The sequence below is a fragment of the Archocentrus centrarchus genome, chromosome 1, assembly GCF_007364275.1.
Source record: "Archocentrus centrarchus isolate MPI-CPG fArcCen1 chromosome 1, fArcCen1, whole genome shotgun sequence".
Lineage (NCBI taxonomy): Eukaryota > Metazoa > Chordata > Actinopteri > Cichliformes > Cichlidae > Archocentrus > Archocentrus centrarchus.
The window spans coordinates 4,886,369-4,913,249 of NC_044346.1; the positions used below are offsets into that span (position 1 = coordinate 4,886,369).

Genomic DNA, 26,881 nt, shown 5'->3' on the forward strand with positions numbered 1-26,881 from the left:
TAAACCTATAAAGCTGAGACAGTCATTATAACATGTTTGCCTTTATTGGTAAAACTTTACATTCATTACAGACTTGGAAAGCTGCCCTGCATGTTTTCAGCTAAATATGAAACTATGACTGACCTCTGACCTTTAACAGTAACTAAGTGAAAAATCTCTGCTGTGGCTGTCAGAGAGCCATCATCTATCACTGAGGCTGATCTTAGATCAGATTAGAAATACTTAAACTGGAAACATTAAAGTAGTTTTTCTGTAAATCTTATTACTCATTTGTATCCAGTAAAGGCAGAAATAATAAAATTCTCAACTAAAAATTAATAAAGTGAGGTTATTTCTGTGTTGTGACTTCCTCGTGTTTCATGAGCTGTTTTGCTTCCTCTGTCTTGTGTTCCTAATTGGTTTCAGCCGTGTACTGTTGTGTTCCTCGTTTAATTATCCCTGTGTGTGTTTATTGTCTGTGTTTTCTCTGGTCCTTTGTCGTGTTGTAGGTTCCTGTGCTGTGTCCTCCTGTTTCTCCTGACCAGCCCAGTGTTCAGTTTGTTTGGTTTCCCTGATTTAAGAAGCTAAATAAAGCAGAGTTTTGAGTTTAGTCCTGTCTCATGAGAGCAGCATTGGGGTCCAATCCTGCCACACAGCCATCCCTGACAGTTGCATAACCCAAGTGCAGCTGAGCTTCAGGGCACAAACTGATTGTCCTTCAGGCTTTTCTGGTAGAGAGCAGAATTCATGTTTCCATGAATTATGACAAGTTGTCCAAGTCTAGAAGCAGCAGAGCAGCCTAAGACCATCACACTACCACCACCATGTTTGACTGTTGGTGTGATGCTCTTATTATGAAATGCTGTTATTTTTACGTCAGGTTTCAAAAAGGTCACTTTTTCTCCTGAGCCTGCAGATTATTTTCCCAAAAGTCTTGAGGATTGTTTCCATCTGTTTGCTTTGTTGGATCTTTCAGCCTGCTTCACTTTGTCAGACAGGTTCTATTAAAATGATTCAGCAGCTCTGGCAGGTTATCTGGGTTATCTCTGTGTAATATTAGAATTAGTTTCATCTCAAACATGTAAGTGTGACAAATATGAAACAAAAAAAAACAGGAAGGGGAGAAATACTTTTCACAGCACAGTAACAGTAATAATTTTCTAAATATGTAGCAATATAACAATATGGCACCTATTTTTAGAAGCAACATAACTTCAGCTGAGCTTTACATTTAAAACAAAAGTCAAATATCCCTCCATCAGCTGCCTGTCATGTTCATCAGGTTTTGTTGACTGTGGCGTACAATCCACATGACGACTCTTCTGTTTCGTGACTTCTGCCTCTGAGAAACAGAGAAGGAAATTCAGTGATTTGGAGGATACGTCATGAATTCAGATCATTTCCATTATTTGTGAAGATGAAGAGCAAAAGCAGCCAACCTATTTCTTAAACATTTCCTTTTAATCTTGTAGTGAGGAAAATGCCACTGTGTGAGGAGCCGCTCACCTCTTGGCTTCACTGCCTCTGTTAAATCTAACAGCAGTGTACTCGGCAACTTCCTGTTCCTCCGTGTGTCTGCGGGGCTGAGCTGCTCTCATGTTGGAGTAGAGAGGATCTGCCTGGTTGTTGAAGTGGATGCTGGCATACTGAAGATCATCCTGCTCCTGTAGCTGTCTCTGATCAGGTAAACACTGTTTAGGAAAAAATGATCTCAAATTATATCATAAAATGAAATTTACATAAAGAAAGATTATCCAGCAGTATTTCTCAGTCAGTGTCAAACCAAAATGTAGCTTTTTTGGTCCAACAGCTGTTTTCACCTGTTCTCTGTGGTTTGTTTGGTCTTCAGATTCAGCAGATTCCTTGGACTTCCTCTTTTTTCTGGTTGTGAGAAATGATGAGGAGCAAAATGATGACATTCACAAACTGTTAAAATCAAAGTTTATTTTGCAAACAATAATGAAATAGATCTGCTCACCGAATCCACAGGAAGACAGAGAAGACTATGACAGGCAGGAGAACAGCAGCAGTTACTCCAGCAGCTGCTAACCTCCCCACTCCTGTGGAAACAACGACCCAAAGAAATCACTGACAGCTCAGTTAGCATTACAACAACTGAGCACAGTGTTGGTTCATGCATGTGATGAAGTCAGGCTAAGCCACAGTCTCAGCAGATCAGCTGACATCAATGCCAGGTGACATCAGTCGATGTCCTTCTACACATCAGTGTCAAATCTCAGATCTCGTACTGTCGCACTGTTTAAGTTGCTTTAGTCTGCCTGCAGTTGCTGCACATCTGCAAACACCTTCACCCAAGTTCCTACTTCTCATTCTGTGTCTGACTTATGAAGATGAGGTCAGAGAGAAAGGTAACATTGTAGGATAAATGTTACTATGACTGAATTTAAGAAAGAATGCACTCTTTGAAGAAGAGCACAAGAACGTGGATGTACATGTGTGCACAGACAACTGTTATTGTGGATTGGTGGTATAAATAAATAAAACTGAACTGAATAAAGTTAAATCAGTGTCACTGATGAGACTACAGAAAGTAACACTGACTCTGTTGCTCTGTCTACAGATGTGCTGCACAGTCCTGCAGTGCAGTGTGCTGCAACAACTTCAACAACAATACTGCTGCACTTTTATCTGCATTAAACTGTAATTTTGACTGCATATTTACACAGACTCTACTACTGAGCTCATGGAGTGAGGAGGACACTTTGTGAAGAAAAGCCATCAGTCAGGTGGAGGTTAAGGTGTCGTATTGCCAGAAGAACTGAATCATCTCCACTGGCACAGGCCCAACAATACAGCCAGAGTTCTTCCTGAGAGCAACAGATGTTTATATACAGAAAAGCAACAGAGCAGATTTATATCACAGACAACAGAGATGATAAAAATTAAGAATGTAAACATGTGAGGAGTATGATCTTTGAGGGGTTCAAGCAGCTTCCAGCTGCTGCCAAAACTGGTAGAGAATACTGGTCAATCTACGTCCTACCCTCACCTATGGCCATGAGCTTTAGGTAGTTACTGAAAGAATGAGATCGTGAACATAAGCAGCAGAAATGAGCTTCATCTGAAGGCAGGGCTTTCAAATTGTTTTGGAGTAGCAGAAGGGCATGCCAAAGTAGCAGGCACCTTATGACCGAGACCTTTGCTGTCCTCCATGGGTGTCTTTTCCCATCTGTTTTGCTTTTATGAGTACTATCCCCTAAATGTTACTACTTTTTGAAGACTTTCATTCAATACTCCCATAAATATATCAAAGTTACTATAAATGAACAACTTCTACTATGAAAGGAAGAAATGCCACGGCCGATGTGTTCACAAACCATTACTTATATGCAATGCATCTCAACAATGTTATGGTTTAATTTTAAACAGAGGTGGCAAAAGTACTGACATTCTGTACTTCAGTAGAAGTACAAGTACATGTGTGAAAAAAATTGTACTGGTTCAACATCTTTACTTAAGTAAAAGTAAAAAAGTACAGGCTCTGAAATGTTCTCAAAGAAAGTAAAAGTAGCTCTTTGGAGGACGTTTCTACCAACAATTTTTCTGTAAAGCTAACTGAACCTCATTATACATTATTGTAATAATATAAAATAATACATGAGAATAGAAACATCATTCCAATCTAAATTTTAATCCTAATGAATGAATCAGCTTGAATCTGTTATATAGGACACAAACTGTGAAAGGAAATTTAAACACAGCTCTATTCTCTGTGTCCTCCATAGTAGAGGGTGACTGTGCCTCCACCTAAACACAAACATGAGGATACTCAGGGGTCACAGTGGGATTCAGAAGATTCAGAAAGAACCTCAGCTGTAGTGGCTCTGCATGGGGAGAAGAATCACAGCTTTCTATTGTGAGCTGCAGTAAATGATGTTGGTGTGTTACAGGCTGTGATCAGCTGACCTGCTGCTGCTGCTCTGAGGTTTACTGCTCTGTGTGGATGAAGTGAATTCACAAAGATGTAACCCAGTATTTCACAGCTATCTGAGCTGATCTCCATCCCCTACACTACAGTATACAGGCTGTAGAAATGTTGGATTCAGTGAATGAATCTCAGCATCAGCAGCTTTGATTCAAACTCATCTCTGCTGCACTGATGTAACCTGTAACTCTGACATGAACACAGCCTCTGTGCACCAACACAGAGCTTTACTGTAAATACAGTGCAACAAACTGACCTGTTTATTACACACTAAACTGCAGTATTTTCATACAGTCTTTGAATAACACAAAGTCAGCATACTTCAGTTTGTTTTGCATTCCTTACCTTTAAATCTAACCTCTCTCCTTCCTCTTCTGTCCTCTTTCTCCATCTCTGAGTGAACTTCTCTCTCTTTGCTCTCCCTGAAATACAGCAGCTCTTCTTTTAGCTAGCAGACACACTGTGTGACAAACTGCACACACTTTGTGTGTTTGCTGATATTTGTTGAGCATTTAGAAACGCTGCATTTACCTGCCACATGTTACTCCCTTTATGCTCGCTCCTCTTCAGTAGCGCTAGCTAACCTGTTCATGTCCCGCGAGCACAACTTACGGACTTGGTCCGGCCCGCTGTAACCCCTGATTATAGCACTATAAATGATAAATAAATTATATAGGTTTGCGTATTTAATCCCTTTGTACCCGATAAGCCCCGGTGATGGAGGATACGCCAGTACGATTGTCTCTTTTATGTTATTATTCCTGTGTTTAGGCTCAGATCGCTTGATGTTTGACGTAAATGCAGAAAGTTAATCTTCAAAAGTACAGAAGCTATGCTAATGCATATTATTTTATCGTCAAACTTGCCCCTGAATGAACAGCACGGTCGGCTATGAAATTCATCATCAAATCATGCAGACGATCACATTCCACGAGGCCGGCGACCTTTCTCTCATCTGATCCAAGGTTATAATAGTTTTGGATTTTGCATTATCATTTAGTTTTAGTTAGTTTTTACATTTTTTTTCTCTAATTCAGTTAATTTTAATTGGTTTTCAGAGTGGTTGTGCTCGTTTTTATTAGTTTTTATTTTTGGGTTATTGCTTAGTTTTAGTTTCGTTAGTTTCAGTATTAGTTTTAGTTTTTCATACTTTGTCAGGTGCAAGATTCAAGGTACAAGAGTAACTCTTGTGTAATAAAAACTCAACCAAAGATCATACCTGTCAAGTGTCCCGTTTTGGCCGGGATATTCCCGTATTTTACCCCTCTGTCATCCCGTAATTTTATTTTCCCGTATTTTCAGTTTTCAATTTTCTTTTTTTTTTTTTTAAGCATTCCTGTGCCGCTCCAAACTGAATTGTCACTATCACTAGGTTAGTGCCGACAGCGGGAACAAACCCGTAAAAACAACTGGACCTCAGTGCGTCCTTTTCACAGAGTTCGGTGACGTATTTCCGGTTTACTTTAGCAACGTAAAAAGATCCGCGCTAGGGCTCAGTGTTGCCAACTTAGCGTTTTTTTTTTTTTTGGCCCATAAAGCGATTTAGCGACAGTGAAATCCTCCGCTGTCACCATGTTTTGTGTACATAAAGCCTTCTTACTGTGTGCCTTCGGCCGCTTTGGCATCGCTCAGACCTCACTTTGTCTCCACCCTCCAACCCCCGAACCTCACTTAAACACAGAGCCTGCCCTCCCTCCACTCCCATCCCCGGTCCTCGCTTCGGCCTTTATCAACCTTTGAGACAGGCTACAGCGAGTTTTCTTACACAAGTTGGCAACAGTGGCTCAGATAAAGGAGGAGGGCTGAATGTAGCTGGCAGTCTCACCCCACAGTGTTTTCATTAAATTTGATATTCTAACATTAAACAATACGAGACAAAATTGATCTATGTAATGTGGGTCTAGGCAAAGCATTAAAGTTATTATGTTATTTCATAAAGTTTATTTGTAGTTCTAAACATATTTATGGTGTTTTTTCTTCACTTTTTGTCTCTCCAAAGATGTCTTTCTGCTCCTGCAGCCTCGATTGCAACTACAGTACATCCAAATTAAAAATTATGCAAATTAGGTGATGACGTCATATAGTGACCTCTATTTTCAGCAGCGGAAAATTTCCCGTATTTTTAAATACAAAACTTGACAGGTATGCCAAAGATACCTTTAAAGAAATATATATTCAACAACCAACTGTTCACAAGACAGCAGCACTACATGGTAAATGTGTGTAATATTAAGGACACACATGAACATCAACAGGGAGAAACAAAGAAAAACTCCCAAACTCAATAAACTCTACAATAAACTCTACAATAAACTCTACAATAAAGGTCAGCGTCAGTGCAGTAGATTAACAACAGCTTCTGTTTTGGAGCTAGCTTGGTTAGATGCTCAATATGTGGCCGACCTCATTTCGCATTTCTGCTTGTGTAGCTGGATTGTGTGTGTTCATTACCTTACGGTCGTGTGCTGGTGTTTTATATGCGGTGCCGGCTGGGACTTCTTTTGGTCCTCGCTCATTGTGCTCAGTTTTTTGGCTGCAAACATATTTGTCCCTGTTTTTTTACTTTCTTTATTCCCTCGTGTCCATTCCAAAAGTTTTAGCAGCTCCCTCCAGGAATTTGCTGACATTTGTGAGTCCTTATATTGATTGTTCCTGATTGTTATAAGCTCACTGATAAAGTGGCCGGAAACGCACAAGGACGGAACAGGTTCATCACAACGTTGCGCTGCATGGCAGCGACGAGCAGTCACATTTCTCCGGAGGTGAACGCCAGATTACGTCGGTTCAGAGCAGTTTCTGTAGCTGCCTTGTGTGCGCTTCTCAGACTTTGATGTTGGTGTTTTTTCCTCACTGAGACGGGTTCCATACATTTTTCATCATTCACAACAAGACGCTCTTCTATCTGAATTATCGGACTCAAAGAACCTCCATATGGGACTCTGCCGCTTTCTCGGCAGACGGACCAGCTCAGTGAGCGCAGCAGGCACAGCTGCCCGACGGCGCTCCCAGCTTAAACTCGGAGAGCGGAAAAATGATCAATCCACAAGACTTTAAAATAAAATGACAAACAAGAAAAGGAAGGTCATTTTATCTATAATTTTAGTCAGTTTTTTGAACTCACAAGTTTTAGTTAGTTATCGTTTTTTCCTTTTAATTTTAGTTTTTATTTCTTTCAGTTAACGACAATGTTTTTTCAATTTCAGTTTTCGTTATTTCGTTCGTTTTCGTTAACTATAATAACCCTGATCTGATCATTACAATTCTATTCTTGACATTGTTCATGTATACCTAAATTACTTACTTTCAACTTCGGATGTGGGCTTGAACCATTTCCTAAGCCCAATCATCTGGTCCCCATGCCTGTCGGCCACATGTGATGGCTACTGTTTTCTCTTATTTCTCTTACTGCATGAGAAGCCATGACGGCAGTTGACCATATGAATAGTCACATGGCAATCGTGAACCAATCAAATGGCTCAGATTGAAAGAATGTGAATATTGCCACATGGCGCAGGAAATGGAGACGGCGGACAGCGCAAAAAAATCTTTTTAGGAAAATTTAAAAGTAGACGGCGCAGAGTGGTGGAGTAGGCAGAAAATGCGCCTGCCGCCGGCATAATTTGAAAGCCCTGTGAAGGGTGGCTGGCCTCTCCCTTAGAGACAGGCTGAGGACTGCAGCCATTCAGGAGGGACTCAAAGTAGAGCCGCTGCTCCTCCACATCGAAAGGAGCCAGTTGAGGGTGTTTGGGCGTCTGACTAGGATGGCTCCTGGGCACCTCTTGGGTGAGGTGCTCTGGGCATGTCCTAGCAGTAGGAGGCCCAGAGGCAGACCCAGGACACACTTGAGAAATTTTATCTCTTGGCTGGCCTGGGAACACCTTGGGCTCCCCCCGGATGAGCTGGGGAGAGGGAGGTCTGGGGCTTCTCTGCTTAGGCTGCTGCCTGCAACTGGGGCCCGGATAAGTGGAGGAAGATGGATGGATGGATGATTACCTGCCACAACCGTCAGCAGTAAGGTGGAGTTCTGACGTCCTCTGGTGTTTTGGGCGACACAGTAATAACTCCCACTGTGTTCAGGTCTGATGTCAGTGATGGTGAAGTTCTGTCCTGATGCTTTTGGTGAGTCTTCATCCTCCTTGTACCAGGTGTATTTAGCTGCTGGGTTAGCATCACTGCTGCAGGTCAGAGTCACTGAGCTGCCCTCCACTATCTCAGCAGAGGGACTCACTGACACAGAGGGAAGTGTTGGAGCGTCTGGAGGAAGAAACATAAGGAGAATGAGAACATCATTATAACACAGCTGAATTTCACTGTATTAATATTTTATATTCTAAATAGAAAACATCCCAAAATAAGCTGAAACCAGTTTAACTTAATTTTTCCTTCTGTGTGAATCAAGCTCTGTGACTAAAATCACTTTATCACATAAATATAAACACAATTTAAACTTGAATTATTTCAGTGACACAAAGAGGAGAAACTTAAACTCACACACAGCTGGAGAACGGAAACCCTCATGTCCTTTCACAGCACAGGAAATCCTGTCTGTAGAATCAAATGTGTCCAAATAAAAATATTGTTTTTCTGCTGAAAGTTTGTCTCCATTCTTGTACCAGATGTAGGAAGATTGATCAGGTCGCTGACAGTTGCTGTGACATGTCAGCTCTGTCCAGTTAGAATAAGAGTTTCCTGTTGATCTCCTCACATGTACCTGGAGCTGTGGATCTGAGAGAAAACAACAGATATCAGAACAAACGCTCAACACACTCACACATGCACAGTTAGAAAAATGTTTAATGAGACTTCAAGAGAAAATGTTACCTGTGACAGTCAAACTGACTCCAGGTGAACCAGTTAATTTCCCAGTTAGATGGTTTGTTGTGAATCTGAACTTGTACTCAGCTGAGTCGCTCTCTCTCAGGTCTGTGATTCTCAGAGTGCAGTCGCTGTTATTACACTGATACTGAACACGGTCTCTGTAATCTGAGTCTGCTTTCAGATCTACAGGTTCTTGATCTCTGATTTTGGTAAACCAGAGAGTTTTCTGAACTTCAGTATTTATGTTATCTATAGTTGATGGGTATCTGTAGGTGCAGTGTATTTCCACTGTTGATCCTCTGAAGGTGCAGATCTGAGTAGAAGTGTAAGTCACATCCCAGACATCCTTCACCACTGTGACACAGAGATCAGGAGAGAAAGCTGAAAGTTTCCTACTGCAAAACTTCATCTCCTCTCTTCCTTCATCTCAGTGACTAAAGTCTTTATAACCACACACACACACACACACACACACACTAAAAACAGCATACACTCATAGTGCAGTTCATTGTCTAATAGACTTACAGTGGTGTGAAAAAGTGTTTCCCCCCTGCCTCATTTCCTGTTTTTTTGCATGTTTGTCACACTTAAGTGTTTTGGAACATCAAACCAATTTAAACAATAGTCAAGGACAACACAAGTAAACACAAAATGCAAGTTGTAAATGAAGGTGTTTATTAGTAAAGGTGAAAAAAAATCCAAACCATCATGGCCCTGTGTGAAAAAGTGATTGCCCCCTGAACCTAATAACTGGTTGGGCCACCCTTAGCAGCAACAACTGCAACCAAGCGTCTGCGATAACTTGCAATGAGGCTTTTACAGCCTTCTGGAGGAATTTTGGCCCACTCATCTTTGCAGAATTGTCCTAGTTCAGTTACATTAGAGGGTTTTCGAGCATGAACGGCCTTTTTAAGGTCGTACCACAACATCTCAATAGGATTCAGGTCAGGACTTTGGCTAGGCCACTCCAAAGTCTTCATTTTGTTTTTCTTCAGCCATTCAGTGGTGGACTTGCTGGTGTGTTCAGGATCATTGTCCTGCTGCAGAACCCAAGTACGTTTAAGCTTGAGTACACGAACAGATGGTCTGACATTCTCCCTCAGGATCTCTTGGTAGACAGCAGAATTCATAGTTCCATTTATCACAGCAAGTCTTCCAGGTCCTGATGCAGCAAAACAGCCCCAGACCATCACACTACCACCACCATATTTTACTGTTGGTATAATGTTCTTTTTCTGAAATGCAGTGTTCCTTTTACGCCAGATGTAATGGGACACACACCTTCCAAAGAGTTCCACTTTTGTCTCATCGGTCCACAGAATGTTGTCCCAAAAGTTTTGGGGATCATCAAGATGCGTTTTGGAAAAATTGAGACGAGCTTTGATGTTCTTTTTGCTCAGCAGTGGTTTTCTTCTTGGAACTCTGCCATGCAGGCCATTTTTGCTCAGTCTTTTTCTGATGGTGGAGGCATGAACGCTGACCTTAACTGAGGCAAGTGAGGCCTGCAGTTCTTTGGACGTTGTTGTGGGGTCTTTTGTGACCTCTTGGATGAGTCGTCGCTGCACCCTTGGGGTAATTTTGGGCGGCCGGCCACTCCTGGGAAGGTTCACCACTGTTCCATGTCTTCGCCATTTGTGGATAATGGCTCTCACTGTGGTTCGCTGGATTCCCAAAGCTTTGGAAATGGCTTTATAACCCTTTCCAGACTGATAGATCTCAATTACTTTCTTTCTCAATTGCTCCTGAATTTCTTTGGATCTCAGTCAGTCAGTCAGTCTACTTTATTGATCCCAAAGGGAAATTACTACTGTTACAGCTGCAACCGTTTCATTTAAACGAGTAAACCTAAAACACAATAACATACACTAAAGGCATAAAAGTATAAAGACTAGAGATATTTTGACTATATACACATCTAAATCTATACACATATGAAAATTGTGAGTGCAAAAATTTTTAAATAGGTGTCATTATATATATATGCACAGTCCTTTTTTGTACAATGTATAAGTGTATGTACAATGTACAATGTATATAGTGTATGTACAATGTATATGGAAATTTAAACAATTTTATGTACAATTGAATACTGATAAGTGAATGACACTGATGAACCACAATGTCACCTATTAAGGGAGGAGTTATAGAGTCTGATGGCCACAGGTAGAAATGACCTCCTGTGGCGCTCTGTGGTGCATTTTGGTGGGATGAGTCTTGCACTGAATGTGCTCCTGTGTCCCATCACTGTGTTGTAGAGTGGGTGGGAGCCATTGTTCATAATGGCCTGCAGCTTAGACAGCATCCTCCTCTCCGACACTGCCATAAGCGAATCCAGCTCCACTCCCACCACATCACTGGCTTTGTGGATCAGTTTATTGAGTCTGTTGGCGTCTGCCGCCCTCAGTCTGCTGCCCCAGCATGCAACAGCATAGAGGATGGCACTCGCCACCACAGACTCATAGAAGATCCTGAGCATAGTCCGGCAGATGTTGAAGGACCTCAGGCGTCTCAGAAAATAGAGGCGACTTTGGCCCTTCCTGTATAGGGCATCAGTGTTCTTAGCCCAGTCCAGTTTGTTGTCAATGTGTACTCCCAGATATTTGTAGTCCTCAACGGTGTCCACACTGACCCCTCCGATGGACATAGGGGCCACCGGTGCCTTGTCTTTCCTCAAGTCCACCACCAGTTCCTTTGTCTTTGTCAAGTTGAGCTCTAGATGGTTCCGCTTGCACCATGTGACAAAGTCCTTCACTGTCCTCCTGTACTCATCCTCATCACCCCTGCTGATACATCCAACTATTGCAGAGTCATCAGAAAACTTTTGAAGATGGCAGGTCTCTGAGCAGGCATGATGTGTAGCTTTCAAGGATCTTCTGGTGGACCTTAATGTGTCAGGCAGCTCCTATTTAAGTGATGTCTTGATTGGGAACAGGTGTGGCAATAATCAGGCCTAGGTGTGGCTAGGGAAATTGAACTCAGGTGTGAAAAACCACAGTTATAGTATGTTTTAACAAGGGGGGCAATCACTTTTTCACACAGGGCCATGATGGTTTGGATTTTTTTTCACCTTCACTAATAAACACCTTCATTTACAACTTGTATTTTGTGTTTACTTGTGTTGTCCTTGACTATTGTTTAAATTGGTTTAATGTTCCGAAACACTAAAGTGTGACAAACATGCAAAAAAACAGGAAATGAGGCAGGGGGCAAACACTTTTTCACACCACTGTATCTTAAAGAAGACTGAGAAGTGAACTCACCCACTGAAGGAGAGCGGGAGTTTTCATGTCCTTCTACAGCACAGGAAATCCTGTTTGTGGGATCCAAGGAGTGTGAATAAGAATTAGATGTTTGTCCATTGATGATCTGATCATTCTTGTACCAGACGTAGGAGAGACGATCAGGCAGAGGACAGCTGCTCTCACACTTCAGATCTGCTGACTTAGAATAACCTCTTACAGCTGATCTGCTCACCTGCACCTGCAGATCTGCATCAGTGAATAATGAACACAATTTTAAATTCAACTGACAACATACAGATAAAACACACAAACACACTCAGAATAACTACTGAGCCTAGGATTTTAAATAATAAGTGAATAAATTTAAATGTTACCAGTAACAGTCAAAGTGACTCCAGGTAAACCAGTATATTTCCCATTTAGATGGTTTGTTGTGAATCTGAACTTGTACTCAGCTGAGTCGCTCTCTCTCAGGTCTGTGATTCTCAGAGTGCAGTCGCTGTTTCCACACTCATACTCAACACGGTCTCTGTAATCTGAGTCTGCTTTCAGATCCACACATTCTTGATCTCTGACTTTGGTAAACCAGAGAGTTTTCTTAACTTCAGTATTTATGTTATCTATAGTTGATGGGTATCTGTAGGTGCAGTGTATTTCCACTGTTGATCCTTTTGAGGCGTAGATCTGTGTAGAAGTGTAAGTCACTCCCCAACCATTGTGACCCTGAACCGCTGTAACACAGAGCACAGCAGAACAAAAACATTGAAGAAAATCAGAAAATTAAGTTATTTTATTTATTTGTAGGCAGCATATCCAGCTCTGTGTGTCATGGAAAACAAAGTTTGCAGGTTTTTATTTTCAGCTAAAGTTTCCTCTGATCTTCACACTAGAAGGCAGGAACTCAGTGAACCACCTGCTTTGAACCCACTTGTATTGAGAACCTGCAGCTGGTGTTCTCAGGGGGAACCGCTCAATAGGCTCTCATTTAATGTTAGAAAATGGGATGAAAAAATTACCTTCAGTTCTTCAGAATATGCATTAAACATAATCTCAGGAACAGAAGAACTCAGTATTTTATGAGGTCACTTGGATATTTCTTTTATATGTATATATTTTTGGTTGGGCTTTTTGGCCTTTAATAGGACAGCTGGGAGAAAGGCAGCAGTAAATGGGCTCGGGGCAGATGCAGACCTGGGCCCCTATCGCTACGATACTGATCACTGTTACAGGCTTCAGCTCTGATCTGTTCACTGTTTAGATTGACATTTGTTTTCCAGTTTCCCCTTTATTGGAATAAAGCACTGAAGCACATGTGATATGATCTGAGCACATGGATTTAATCTGTAATGGACTAAAAGAAGGTCACAAATATTTGTATGCACAGCACACGATCTGATCTGTGAGACTTAAAACTAAATATCACTATTTGTTCAGATCCTGACATTCACATTTGTAGTGTTTCTAAAATATGATCATATTCTTTGGCAATTGTTTATAGATTGCAACACACATTGTGGGCACTCAAAATTACACACAAAAAAACTGCACACATTAGTAAATCTTAGAGTTCCTCTTTTGATCATAAAATACATGTTTGAGATGTTTCTGACTTTCATTTCTCTCCACACATTTAGATCACATTAAAATGCCTCCATTGTCACATCCTAGGCTACCTCTGCTAGCACTGCTAACATTAGCCAAACTAATTTGACATTGTGTGTTTGCAACGTTACATCACACAAAGTACCGCACATTTCGTTGGAACGGTCTCTGAAGGTTAGTTTTGTGTAACCTTTAGAGAACCTTCAGGGAAAAATCCCCAAAGGTTCTCTGAAGGTTACACTTTAGAGAACGTTCTATGAATGTTCCTAGAAGATAAGTTCTATATAAGAATTTTGTTACTTTGTTTGAAAGCACTGAATGTGCTACTGGACATTTAGATCTGTACCTCTTACCATCCACCAATAAATCTGTTGGGGATTGTCTTCATTCTTTTCATTTAATAAAAATTACAATGTTCTAAAGTAAAATTAATCAGATTATTATGTGGTGAATTAATTGATTGCTTAAATAAGCGAAACAAATAAATGATTAAATTAATAGTATCAGAATAATAACGTAGCAGCTGACTCAAAGTTCTAACAGTAGTGGCTGAAGCAGTGGGTTGAAGAATTAAAAAACAGAGAAGCAGAGGACAGATAAAATGTGAGACCAGTAGTCTCCAGATTATTTACCGTATAAAGACATATTAATCTTGCTGTTCAACCTTGATGTCTGTGGAAAATATGTTTTGTACGTAAATCCCTGATAAAGTTGTTAAAACCCGGCACCTATTAATGTGGAAGGTGAACAGTAAAAACGTCACCCTCCCACTGCTTCAGGAAATGTAAAATAGCCATGTCTCCTTAAAGAGTGTGGTCTGCTCTGTAGATCAGTGATGTGCGTATCAATACTGAAATATTGATATTTCCGATACCAGACCTTTACGCGTTAAAATCGATTCTCAAATCCAAGTATTGATACTTTCAATACTTCAGTCATTTGAGATAATGTATCTTATCAAGAACACATTAGAAAGTAACTAAATTATTAAGATCTACATGATATTTTTCTAATTCTTCAATATATAAAATCTTTAAGTGAGAACTAAAGTGTTTATGTCTCCTTCCTTCACAAGTAAAAAGCGCTCACTAATAAATCTCAAAGAAGCGTCTCTCAATACAACCATTTTCAACTTTTTACCATGTAGTTTATAGTTTGCATCCAAATATCATGTCACATTTGACCTCTGATCTCACTTTTACTTTTATCTCACATCTGCCTTTATTTCATTGTTTTCTTCCACTTATCTGGGGCCGGGTCAGAGGGGCAGCAGCCTAAGCAGAGAAGCCCAGACTTCCCTCTCCTCAGCCACCTCCACCAGCTCATCCAGAGGGACCCCAAAGTGTTCCCAGGCCTGCAGAGAGATATAATCCCTCCAGCGTGTCCCGGGTCTGCCCCGAGGTGAATTTAATGTGTCGTTAATAAAGGCAAACATGTTATAAGTAATGTCTAAAGTTTTATAGTTTTTAAATGGTTCAGTATAGTTTGGGGAGGATGAGACATTTAACAATCTCAGAGTTTTCAGCTAAACCTGCTTCGTGGAATAGAGCCCTGAACTGAACTCATTATATTTTTGTTCATGTTTTCATGAACACGATGCACAATCTGCTCTTTCTCACATTTTGAACAGTCCTGAAAATGATTAATCTGCAAAAACCTACAAACTGTTGAATGTTATCAGTGCATATAAAACGTTTCAAGATATCCAAGATGTTCAATTTTAGTGAGACAAAGATGAATGCCTGCTGCTGCAGAGCGTTAAGGACAGACAGTGTTTCACAGAGCATCATTTTATACATGAAAACAAAAACACATTGACCTGAAAATAAATGAGCGAGTGAATTATATTTATTTCTGTCTCACTTTTGGTTACTCTGAGTAGAATTACCCTAAAATGTTCAAGGAGCTGTACAGTAGGCCTACCTGTCACAGTGAGGAGAAGAAGAAATCCACTGATTGCTGTTATTAAACTCATAGCAGCTCCACTCATTGCTCTGTATGAGGCATTCAAATGTGTCTGCAAACTGATAACAAACACTGACAGCACTTTAATCTGCAATGCAGAAGTTCACTTTTCTCGGCGAGGAACAGTCGGGATTAACTGATGGGAACGATCCAGGACTGGACGTTCAAAATTCTCCAGCTGATCAAAGTCGCTGGATTTCCTTTGCTGTGAACTTTTGACAGCGGAAGTTGGCGTACGCTGTCTATGGGAAGCCGTCTTTTGTTTGGTTTTGGGGGATATAAAAACCCGGAGTGGAATATTTATTTTGGCCTTTTTGCACTCGTTTTGTTTGAACTGAACTGAGAAAAACCCGGAGTGGACTTATTTTGTTTGGTTTTCTGTTGAAACGAACTGCGAGACATTGGGGGGGAACGGTCATATTTAGCTTTGATTTTGTTTCTTGTAACTGAATGAACTATTGAACTGATTTTTATGTGTTAAATGGTTGTTTTGTATTTCTTTTCCTGTGTTGAATATATTCATTGTGTGCACAAAAACTTTCAAATTAGTTTTGTTTTATTCAATGTTACAGGGTGTTAAGTCGCTGTGCTTTGCATCCTTTGTGAGGGTTAAAAAAAAAAAAACATGGCAGGAGAGATTCCTGGCTGGCACCCCCAAACATAGGAAAACCGTCACACTGCCAGCCTTCCGATTAGTAGACCTGCTCTACCTGCAGAGCCACAGACATCCCTGAAAAGTCAGAGAGGAGAATGAAAACTACTTCATTTGACTCGACTCGTCTGTCATTTGTCTTGTCGAGAGAAAAGAGGAAATGGGAAAAGGAGCATCTCTGTGCACCCGTTTGGGTTCATTTTTAAACCCTTTGAAAGAGCAGCAATGTTTAATCTTTGTCTCATTGATCTGGTGCACAAAGAACAACCTGCTGCTCAACATCAGCAAAACAAAGGAGCCGTTTTTGGTTGCTGGTTTTGTAAATGTTGTTCTCCCTGTCTGAGTTCACTCTGTCTCATTCATGTGCCCTCTGTACTATACTGTCTGTTATCATGCTTCGGTCAGTCTGCAGTGTCAGTTATCTGTTGCTCATTTCCTGTTTTACTTTGAAGTTGAGTTTCTCTTCATGTCTTCTGGCTGTTTTATTTCCTCCCTCTGTGATCGGCCTGATTGTTCATATTAGCCAACAGACGGCTCACATTTAGTTGTACCTTTCCTGCTTTTGTGTACATTTGAGTTTTCTCTGCATGACCACATTTCATCAAAACCTTCAAATGTGCACAACACTTATTTTAAAAAGTTCATTTGCACAGATAATTGTATTTTTCATCCCACCCAACTATATGTGTGATAAGAGCATAGCAGCCTGGAGTCTTTTCTTGTGTAGTATGACGACCCGCTCTGCCTTGCCCTCCTTTTGGCCTGTTTGTGTAGCAGGTCTGCTGTAAGTAGTGATGTGTCCTTCTGTGTTGAGGCTTCGAAGTGTGTAGCAAGTAATCAAGGGAGTTTTTTCTGAAGTGCATATCGAGGCTTGTGTCGGTGACATATGTGCTGACGTTCAACACCTCCCAAATCGGCCGTACCATGTGACTGATTCAGGAAACGATTCGCGGGTTCGGCGTGCCATTCAAATACAGGTGCTGCTCATAAAATTTGAATATCATGAAAAAGTTGATTTATTTCAGTAATTCCATTCAAAAAGTGAAACTTGTATATTATATTCAGTCTGTGTGTAATGAATGAATATAATATACAAGTTTCACTTGTATATTATATTCATTCATTAATTACACACAGACTGAAATATTTCAAATGTTTATTTCTTTTAATTTTGATGATTATAACTGACAGCTAATGAAAAACCCAAATTCAAGGTTCAATATTGAAGACAACTGGTGCCACACTCTAATCAGCTAATTAACTCAAAACACCTACAAAGGCCTTTAAATGGTCTCTCAGTCTAGTTCTGTTGGCTACATGGGGAATCATGGGGAAGACTTCTGACTGGACAGTTGTCCAAAAGACGACCTTTGACACCTTGCACCAGGAGGCCAAGACACAAAAGATCATTGCTAAAGAGGCTGGCTGTTCAGAACTCTGTGTCCAAGCACATTAATAGAGAGGCGAAGGGAAGTAAAAGATGTGGTAGAAAACAGTGTACAACAATAGAGATAACTGCACCCTGGAGAGGATTGTGAAACAAAACCTATTCAAAAATGTGGGGGAGATTCACAGAGAGTGGACTGCAGTTGGAGTCAGTGCTTCAAGAACCACCACGCACAGACGTATGCAGACATGGGTTTCAGCTGTCGCAGTCCTTGTGTCGAGCCACTCTGAACAAGAGACGGCGTCAGAAGCGTCTCGCCTGGGCTAAAGACAAAAAGGACTGGACTGCTGCTGAGTGCTCCAAAGTTATGTTCTCTGATCAAAGTCAATGTTGCATTTCCTTTGTAAATCAAGGTCCCAGAGTCTGGAGGAAGAGAGGAGAGGCACAGACTCCATGTTGCTTGAGGTCCAGTGTAAAGTTTCCACAGTCAGTGATGGTTTGAGGCGCCATGTCATCTGCTGGTGTTGGTCCACTGTGTTTTCTGAGGTCCAAGGTCAACGCAGCCGTCTACCAGGAAGTTTTAGAGCACTTCATGCTCCCTGCTGCTGACCAACTTTATGGAGATGCAGATTTCATTTTCCAACAGGACTTGGCACCTGCACACAGTGCCAAAGCTACCAGTACCTGCTTTAAGGACCATGGTGTCCCTGTTCTTAATGGGCCAGCAAACTCGCCTGACCTTCACGCCATAGAAAATCTATGGGCTAATGTGAAGAGGAAGATGAGATATGCCAGAGCTAACAATTCAGAAGAGCTGAAGGCCACTATCAGAGCAACCTGGGCTCTAATAACACCTGAGCAGTGCCACAGACTGATCGACTCCATGCCACGCCGCATTGCTGCAGTAATCCAGGCAAAAGGAGCCCCAACTAAGTACTGAGAGCTGTACATGCTCATACTTTTCATGTTCATACTTTTCAGTTGGCCAACATTTCAAAAAATCTGTTTTTTTGTATTGATCTTAAATAATATTCTAATTTTCTGAGATATTGAATTTGGGGTTTTCATTAGTTGTCAGTTATAATCATCAAAATTAAAAGAAACAAACATTTGAAATATATCAGTCTGTGTGTAATGAATGAATATAATATACAAGTTTCACTTTCTGAATGGAATTACTGAAATAAATCATCTTTATCATGATATTCAAATTTTATGACCAGCACCTGTATTTTATTATTTTCTAAAGCAGGTGAAATCATTTCAAACAAAATACACTGTCTTAAGGCCAGCTCTGTGGCAAAGCTGTTATTTCTAAATAAAAATGAATAAATAAATGGTGACACAGTTACAAACCAAGTAACATATTCACATTACTACCTCCACAATTTATTTCCACTTTCCCTCTTGACCCCACCACTATATCATGAAGACAGACACCATATTAGTTATTTATTGCCATCACAAAAATTAATTTATTCTGTTCAAAGCTTCACCCACCAAAGCCACTTTGTGATTATAATCACTCTGCCTGTTTTACATTGACTGTCCACATGGAGGCGCAATAGAGCAAATGAAGCACCGTGAAGCTTCAACCCATGGGTTCACTGATGGAATGGAAAGCTTCAGTGCTTCATGAAGCTTCATCTAACCATCACTATCTGTAAGCACTGGGGGGCTGCGGCTCATTTCCAATCAGTGACACTGGCAACACCTGGGCCCAACATTTGCCAGTATGCTATATAAGTGCTCACAGCTCATTTGATGTGTGCCTCTCTTCCCTGAGACACGTCCTTGTGTGATGATATAGTCAAGGGTTATTTTAATCAGTTGCAACAGCGCCACCTAGGGGAATCATCCTGATAATAATAATAAAAAAAATTATTAAGACAAATGCAATTTAAAAGTTAAAAATAGGGAAACTTGACCATAACACTAATTGCTTACCAGCTGAGGAGTGAGAGAGAAAAAGAAGCCAGGGCAAAGAGGGTGAGCAGCCTGTCTGATCACACTTGGATTTGAATTTGGTTTCTTGCACTTGACAAGATTGCATATATTATTTCTTCACTCATGCACTCACTGACTCTGATTGTACTGACTACACATGTCATGATTAGTTTAAGTTCTTCCTTTGTTCCTTTAATTTAAAATAAACAGTCTTTTTGTATGCATCTGCAGCCCGGGTCATCACAGTAGCTACATGTTTCAAGTATAATAATGCAAGCCAATGTCACATTAGCCGTCCCATAATAGTGGTGATTTGTTGCTGAATATGTCCCTGCTCTTCCCTCTTTGCTTTTTGGATCATTTTCCAGTTCTTTCATCACCAGGAATTTAATCAAGTTTAAATCAAGTATCAGTCATTTTTAATAACAGGGCTGAGTAAATGTTTTCTTTTAAAGCTAAAAAAAAAAAGACAAAGCATTGTTAAAGCTCTGTATATATCAGCTATATATTCTACAGCTCTGAGCATATATCAGGATACAATCTCCAAGAAGCACAAACACCCATGCAGAAATTGTCATTGTTGTTTTTAGCACCTTATTGTTGCATTCTTTTAAAAAATCAATCCAAATGAAAGACACCAAGGTGAGAGAAGGAATAAGAAAAATGGTAACTAGCTAAAACATGACTGAGTTATATATATATATATATATATATATATATATATATATATATATATATATATATATATATATATAAAGAAAAAAAGGACTTTTTTTAATATATCTTGGCCCACTCATCTTTGCAGAACTGTTCAATTCAATTCAGTTTTATTTAAATCACAACAAAACAGTCATGAGTGGCTGTGCTTTGGTGTTCAGTCTTTTCTTGATGTCTTTATGTAGGTACAGTTTTTCAGACCTTCTTACTTTTACGGATCTACTTTCAGTTCTTGGCTGTTTGTGTTATTTCTGTGTTGTGACTTCCTCGTGTTTCATGAGCTGTTTTGCTTCCTCTGTCTTGTGTTCCTAATTGGTTTCAGCCGTGTACTCTTGTGTTCCTCGTTTAATTATCCCTGTGTGTGTTTATTGTCTGTGTTTTCTCTGGTTCTTTGTCGTGTTGTAGGTTCCTGTGCTGTGTCCTCCTGTTTCTCCTGACCAGCCCAGTGTTCAGTTTGTTTGGTTTCCCTGATTTAAGAAGATAAATAAAGCAGAGTTTTGAGTTTAGTCCTCTCTCATGAGAGCAGCATTGGGGTCCAATCCTGCCACACAGCCATCCCTGACAGTTGCATAACCCAAGTGCAGCTGAGCTTCAGGGCACAAACTGATTGTCCTTCAGGCTTTTCTGGTAGAGAGCAGAATTCATGTTTCCATGAATTATGACAAGTTGTCCAAGTCTAGAAGCAGCAGAGCAGCCTAAGACCATCACACTACCACCACCATGTTTGACTGTTGGTGTGATGCTCTTTTTATGAAATGCTGTTATTTTTACGTCAGGTTTCAAAAAGGTCACTTTTTCTCCTGAGCCTGCAGATTATTTTCCCAAAAGTCTTGAGGATTGTTTCCATCTGTTTGCTTTGTTGGATCTTTCAGCCTGCTTCACTTTCTCAGACAGGTTCTATTAAAATGATTCAGCAGCTCTGGCAGGTTATCTGGGTTATCTCTGTGTAATATTAGAATTAGTTTGATCTCAAACATGTAAGTGTGACAAATATGAAACAAGAAAAAACAGGAAGGGGAGAAATACTTTTCACAGCACAGTAACAGTAATAATTTTCAAAATATTTAGCAATATAACAATATGGCACCTATTTTTAGAAGCAACATAACTTCAACTGAGCTTTACATTTAAAACAAAAGTCAAATATCCCTCCATCAGCTGCCTGTCATGTTCATCAGGTTTTGTTGACTGTGGCGTACAATCCACATGACGACTCTTCTGTTTCGTGACTTCTGCCTCTGAGAAACAAAGAAGGAAATTCAGTGATTTGGAGGATACGTCATGAATTCAGATCATTTCCATTATTTGTGAAGATGAAGAGCAAAAGCAGCCAACCAATTTCTTAAACATTTCATTTTAATCTTGTAGTGAGGAAAATGCCACTGTGTGAGGAGCCGCTCACCTCTTGGCTTCACTGCCTCTGTTAAATCTAACAGCAGTGTACTCGGCAACTTCCTGTTCCTCCGTGTGTCTGCGGGGCTGAGCTGCTCTCATGTTGGAGTAGAGAGGATCTGCCTGGTTGTTGAAGTGGATGCTGGCATACTGAAGATCATCCTGCTCCTGTAGCTGTCTCTGATCAGGTAAACACTGCTTAGGAAAAAATGATCTCAAATTATATCATAAAATGAAATTTACGTAAAGAAAGATTATCCAGCAGTATTTCTCAGTCAGTTGTCAAACCAAAATGTAGCTTTTTTGGTCCAACAGCTGTTTTTCACCTGTTCTCTGTGGTTTGTTTGGTCTTCAGATTCAGCAGATTCCTTGGACTTCCCTCTTTTTCTGGTTGTGAGAAATGATGAGGAACAAAATGATGACATTCACAAACTGTTAAAATCAAAGTTTATTTTGCAAACAATAATGAAACAGATCTGCTCACCGAATCCACAGGAAGACAGAGAAGACTATGACAGGCAGGAGAACAGCAGCAGCTTACTCCAGCAGCTGCTAACCTCCCACTCCTGTGGAAACAACGACCAAAGGAAATCACTGACAGCTCAGTTAGCATTACAACAACTGAGCACAGTGTTGGTTCATGCATGTGATGAAGTCAGGCTAAGCCACAGTCTCAGCAGATCAGCGACATCAATGCCAGGTGACATCAGCTGATGTCCTTCTACACATCAGTGTCAAATCTCAGATCTCGTACTGTCGCACTGTTTAAGTTGCTTTAGTCTGCCTGCAGTTGCTGCACATCTGCAAACACCTTCACCCAAGTTCCTACTTCTCATTCTGTGTCTGACTTATGAAGATGAGGTCAGAGAGAAGGTAACATTGTAGGATAAATGTTACTATGACTGAATTTAAGAAAGAATGCACTCTTTGAAGAAGAGCACAAGAACGTGGATGTACATGTGTGCACAGACAACTGTTATTGTGGATTGGTGGTATAAATAAATAAAACTGAACTGAATAAAGTTAATCAGTGTCACTGATGAGACTACAGAAAGTAACACTGACTCTGTTGTTCTGGTCTACAGATGTGCTGTACAGTCCTGCAGTGCAGTGTGCTGCAACAACTTCAACAACAATACTGCTGCACTTTTATCTGCATTAAACTGTAATTTTGACTGCATATTTACACAGACTCTACTACTGAGCTCATGGAGTGAGGAGGACACTTTGTGAAGAAAAGCCATCAGTCAAGTGGAGGTTAAGGTGTCGTATTGCCAGAAGAACTGAATCATCTCCACTGGCACAGGCCCAACAATACAGCCAGAGTTCTTCCTGAGAGCAACAGATGTTTATATACAGAAAAGCAACAGAGCAGATTTATATCACAGACAACAGAGATGATAAAAATTAAGAATGTAAACATGTGAGGAGTATGATCTTTGAGGGGTTCAAGCAGCTTCCAGCTGCTGCCAAAATTGGTAGAGAATACTGGTCAATCTACCTCCTACCCTCACCTATGGTCACAAGCTTTGGGTAATTAATAAAAGAATAAATACTAGGAGCAGAAATGAGCTTCATTTGAAGGGTGGCTGGCCTCTCCCTTAGAGACAGACTGAGGAGTGAAGCCATTCAGGAGCAGCTCAAAGTAGAGCTGCTGCTCCTCCACATTGAAAGGAGCCAGCTGAGGTGATTTGGAAATCTAACTAGGATGCCTCCTGGGCGCCTCTTGGGTGAGGTGTTCTGGGCAGGTTCTACTGGGAGGAGGCCCTGGGGCAGACTCAGGATACGCTGGAGAGATTTTGTCTTTCTGCTAATCTGGGAACACCTTGGGCTCCCCCTGCATGAGCTGGAGGAGGTGGCTGGGGAGAGGGAGGTCTGGGGCTTCTCTGCTTGGGCTGCTGCCCCTGCAACCGGGCTCCAGATAACTGGAAGAAGATGGATGGATGGATGGATGGATGGATGGATGGATGGATGGATGGATGGATGGATGGATGGATAATTACCTGCCACAACAGTCAGCTGTAAGGTGGAGTTCTGATATCCTCTGGTGTTCTGGGCGACACAGTAATAACTCCCACTGTGTTCAGGTCTGATGTCAGTGATGGTGAAGTTCTGTCCTGATGCTTTTGCTGAGTCTTCATCCTCCTTGTACCAGGTGCAATTAGCTGCTGGATTAGCATCACTGCTGCAGGTCAGAGTCACTGAGCTGCCCTCCACTATCTCAGCAGAGGGACTCACTGACACTGAGGGACACTTTGGAGCATCTGGAGGAAATTCATATTAATTGTTTTTGATGTGATGATATCAGCATGTCTTTGTCATAAGTGTTGCACAAGTGAAGTCACAGCAAAATCTTGTGTGTTGCTTTTCTGCAGTTATCATTTTGTGTTAACTGACACAAACAGATTACCCATGCAGCATGAATTTACTGTGTGAAAGCACATTTAAAAAGACAACTTTGCAGATGTCTAAACAAAGTTAAAGACGCACATGCACAGTCAGAAATATACAGCAGAGCACAGGTATTGATTGCCTGGATCTTGTTCATCTGTGAGATTCTAAGGTACTTGCTGCTATCCTCAGTGTCTAAAATGTTGCCTTCTGGTAGTGCTGTGATCAGTGAATCCATGTCTTGTTTACTCCTGGTATAGACAGAAGATGTAGCTGAAAAACCCTACTAATGGCTGCACAAAGCTGGGCTGAAAGACAGCACAGAGGCACTAATCATGGCAGCACAGGTGGAGTCTACCACACCAGGCAAGACCCCAGGTGCAGGCTGTGCAGAGATGCCCCTGAGACAATCCAATCCAAGGTGCAAGGTGCCAGCAGGCAGGGCATACATGGAATGCCATAACCAAGTGGCTGGCGTAGTATCCAGGAACATCTGTGCTGAATATGACCTCGAAGTCCCGAGGTCAGAATGGGATACACCCCCCCCACGAGTGGTTGAGAGTGACCGATCGAATATCCTGTGGGACTTCCAGATACGGCCAAACTGGTGACGGCTAACCAACCGGACATAGTAGTGGTGGACAAAAAGAAGAAGAAAGACACTACAATACCAAGTGTTGGCAACATCAAGAAGAAGGAATACAAGAAGCTTGAGAAATACCAAGGGCTGAGAGAAGAGCTGGAGAGGATGTGGAAGGTGAAGGTAACAGTGGTCCCTGTGGTAATCGGAACACATGGGGCAGTGACCCCCAAACTGGGAGAATGGCTCCAGCAGATTCCAGAAATGACATCCAAGATCTCTGTTCAGAAGAGCACAGTCCTGGGACCAGCTAAGATACTGCACAGGACCCTCAAGCTCCCAGGCCTCTGGTAGAGGATACGAGCTCGGAAGAGGACAAAGACTGCCCACAGGGCGAGTGAGCACTGGACTCATCATATACTTTGAGAAATTTCTTTTTTTATTTTCCATCAAACAAGCTGCAGCAAGTGCAGCATGGGAGCCCATTACTGTATGTGAAGGTATTTTAAAGGTAAGAGTTGCAAGTTTGCATTGAATGTCTGATGAGTAGAGGTTGTCATAGGAACCTGTGATAAATCCCTGAGTTACTGTCCTGAACACATAACAGGGAGAACAATAATCTCTAAAATGTACTTTTTATCACCTGAAGTCGCTCAATAAGCTACTGAACAGGTAGGATGTGAATGTTATTGAGGAAAAGCTGAAAAAACTCCTAAATTAGTTATTTTACTCACATTTCACATTAATGCGTTTATATCCAGACTTCTTCATCCCCAGCTTATTTCCAGCTGTACAGTAATACTGTCCAGAGTCAGAGGACTGAATGGAGCTGAAGACAAGCTGTGAATCTTCACTGAGAGGTTTATGACCATCCTCCTTGTACCAGGTGTAATTAGCTGCTGGGTTAGCATCACTGCTGCAGGTCAGAGTCACTGAGCTGCCCTCCACTATCTCAGCAGAGGGACTCACTGACACAGAGGGAAGCTTTGGAGCATCTGAAGAAAAATAAAGCAAAACAAAAAACTAAATTAAACAAAATAGTTATGAAAAATAAAGTGCACTCTCTTTGAATTCCATGATTTTACATATCAGGACATGATAAAAAATCATCTGCTCCTTACCAGGTTCTAAAATGATTTATATACAACCACTGATGAACAACACATGATGCATCACACCATGTCATTATTTATTTGACAAAAACTAAGCCAAAATGCACAAAATGCATGTGCTGCAAATGATGGAGTAACTCGCTTAAATGCACTCATCAGCCACTTTATTAGGTTCCATTGCTCAGTAATCAGCCATTCAAATGGCACTAATTCAAAGCATTTAGGCATGGAGACATGATGACAAACTGCTGAAGTTCAAACTGAGCATCAAGTTTGAAGAAAAGTTTCATTGTTGTTGGTGCCATACGAGCCGGTGTGAGTGCTTCAGAAACTGATGATCTCCTGGGATTTTCCCGCACGACCGTCACTAGTAAGAGATGACTGTACTGGAAAATCCCAGAAGATCAGAGAATGGTCCGGAAAACAGAACACTTGCTGTGAGCGGCAGTTTTCTGGAAGAAAATGTCAGAGGTCAAAGGAGAATGGCCAGACTACTTTAAGATGATAGGAATGCAAAAGCAACTCAAATAACTGGTTGTTACAACCAAAGTACCAAGGTGAATGAACAACATTCAACCCTTGAAGGAGATGGGCTTTGGCAGCAACACTCCTGTCAGCTGAGAACAGGAAACTCTGGCTCCAATTCACACAGGCTCACCAAAATTGGAAAATACAAGGTTGGAAAAAAAGTTCAGGCTTGTGGTGGTGCTGTAATGGTGTGGGGGGTGTTATCTTGGCACACTTTGGGCTGCTTAGTACCAACTGAGCATTATTTAAACACCATAGCCAACCTGAATATTGTTGCTGACAATTTCTGCTCCTTTATGACCACAGTATGCCCATCTTCTGATGTCTGCTTCGAGCAGGATAACACACTCAAATAATCTAGTTTCTTGAAGATGACAATGAGTTCACTGTACTTAAATGGCCTCCACAGTCACCAGATCTCAGTCCAATAGAGCACATTTAGGATGTGCTGAAAGAGGAGAATCACATCCTGGATGTTCAGCTAACAAATCTGCAGCAGCTGTGATGCTGTCATAGATTTTCCACAGCGTACCTTTAAGGTGCAGTTATGTTAAATCTCTACTAGGTGGTGAAGTGTGAGTGAAGACTCCTGAGTAAACTCACACACTGATGGAGAGGGAAAC

At 41.1% G+C, this 26,881-nt stretch overlaps 1 protein-coding gene across 1 annotated transcript in view; it reads right to left on the reverse strand.

Moving 5' to 3' along the window:
* Positions 1 to 21,347: 21,347 nt before the first annotated feature.
* Positions 21,348 to 26,881, reverse strand: part of LOC115790300 (B-cell receptor CD22-like) — a 124,472-nt gene continuing 118,938 nt past the window's right edge. The window contains exons 9-14 of the mRNA XM_030744108.1: positions 25,353 to 25,613; positions 23,651 to 23,911; positions 22,132 to 22,156; positions 21,974 to 22,034; positions 21,658 to 21,827; positions 21,348 to 21,493 (exon numbers count right to left, since the gene is read on the reverse strand). Of these exons, the coding sequence (XP_030599968.1) occupies positions 21,430 to 21,493; positions 21,658 to 21,827; positions 21,974 to 22,034; positions 22,132 to 22,156; positions 23,651 to 23,911; positions 25,353 to 25,613 (842 nt within the window). The 3' untranslated portion in view covers positions 21,348 to 21,429. The remainder of the gene's footprint in view (positions 21,494 to 21,657; positions 21,828 to 21,973; positions 22,035 to 22,131; positions 22,157 to 23,650; positions 23,912 to 25,352; positions 25,614 to 26,881) is intronic.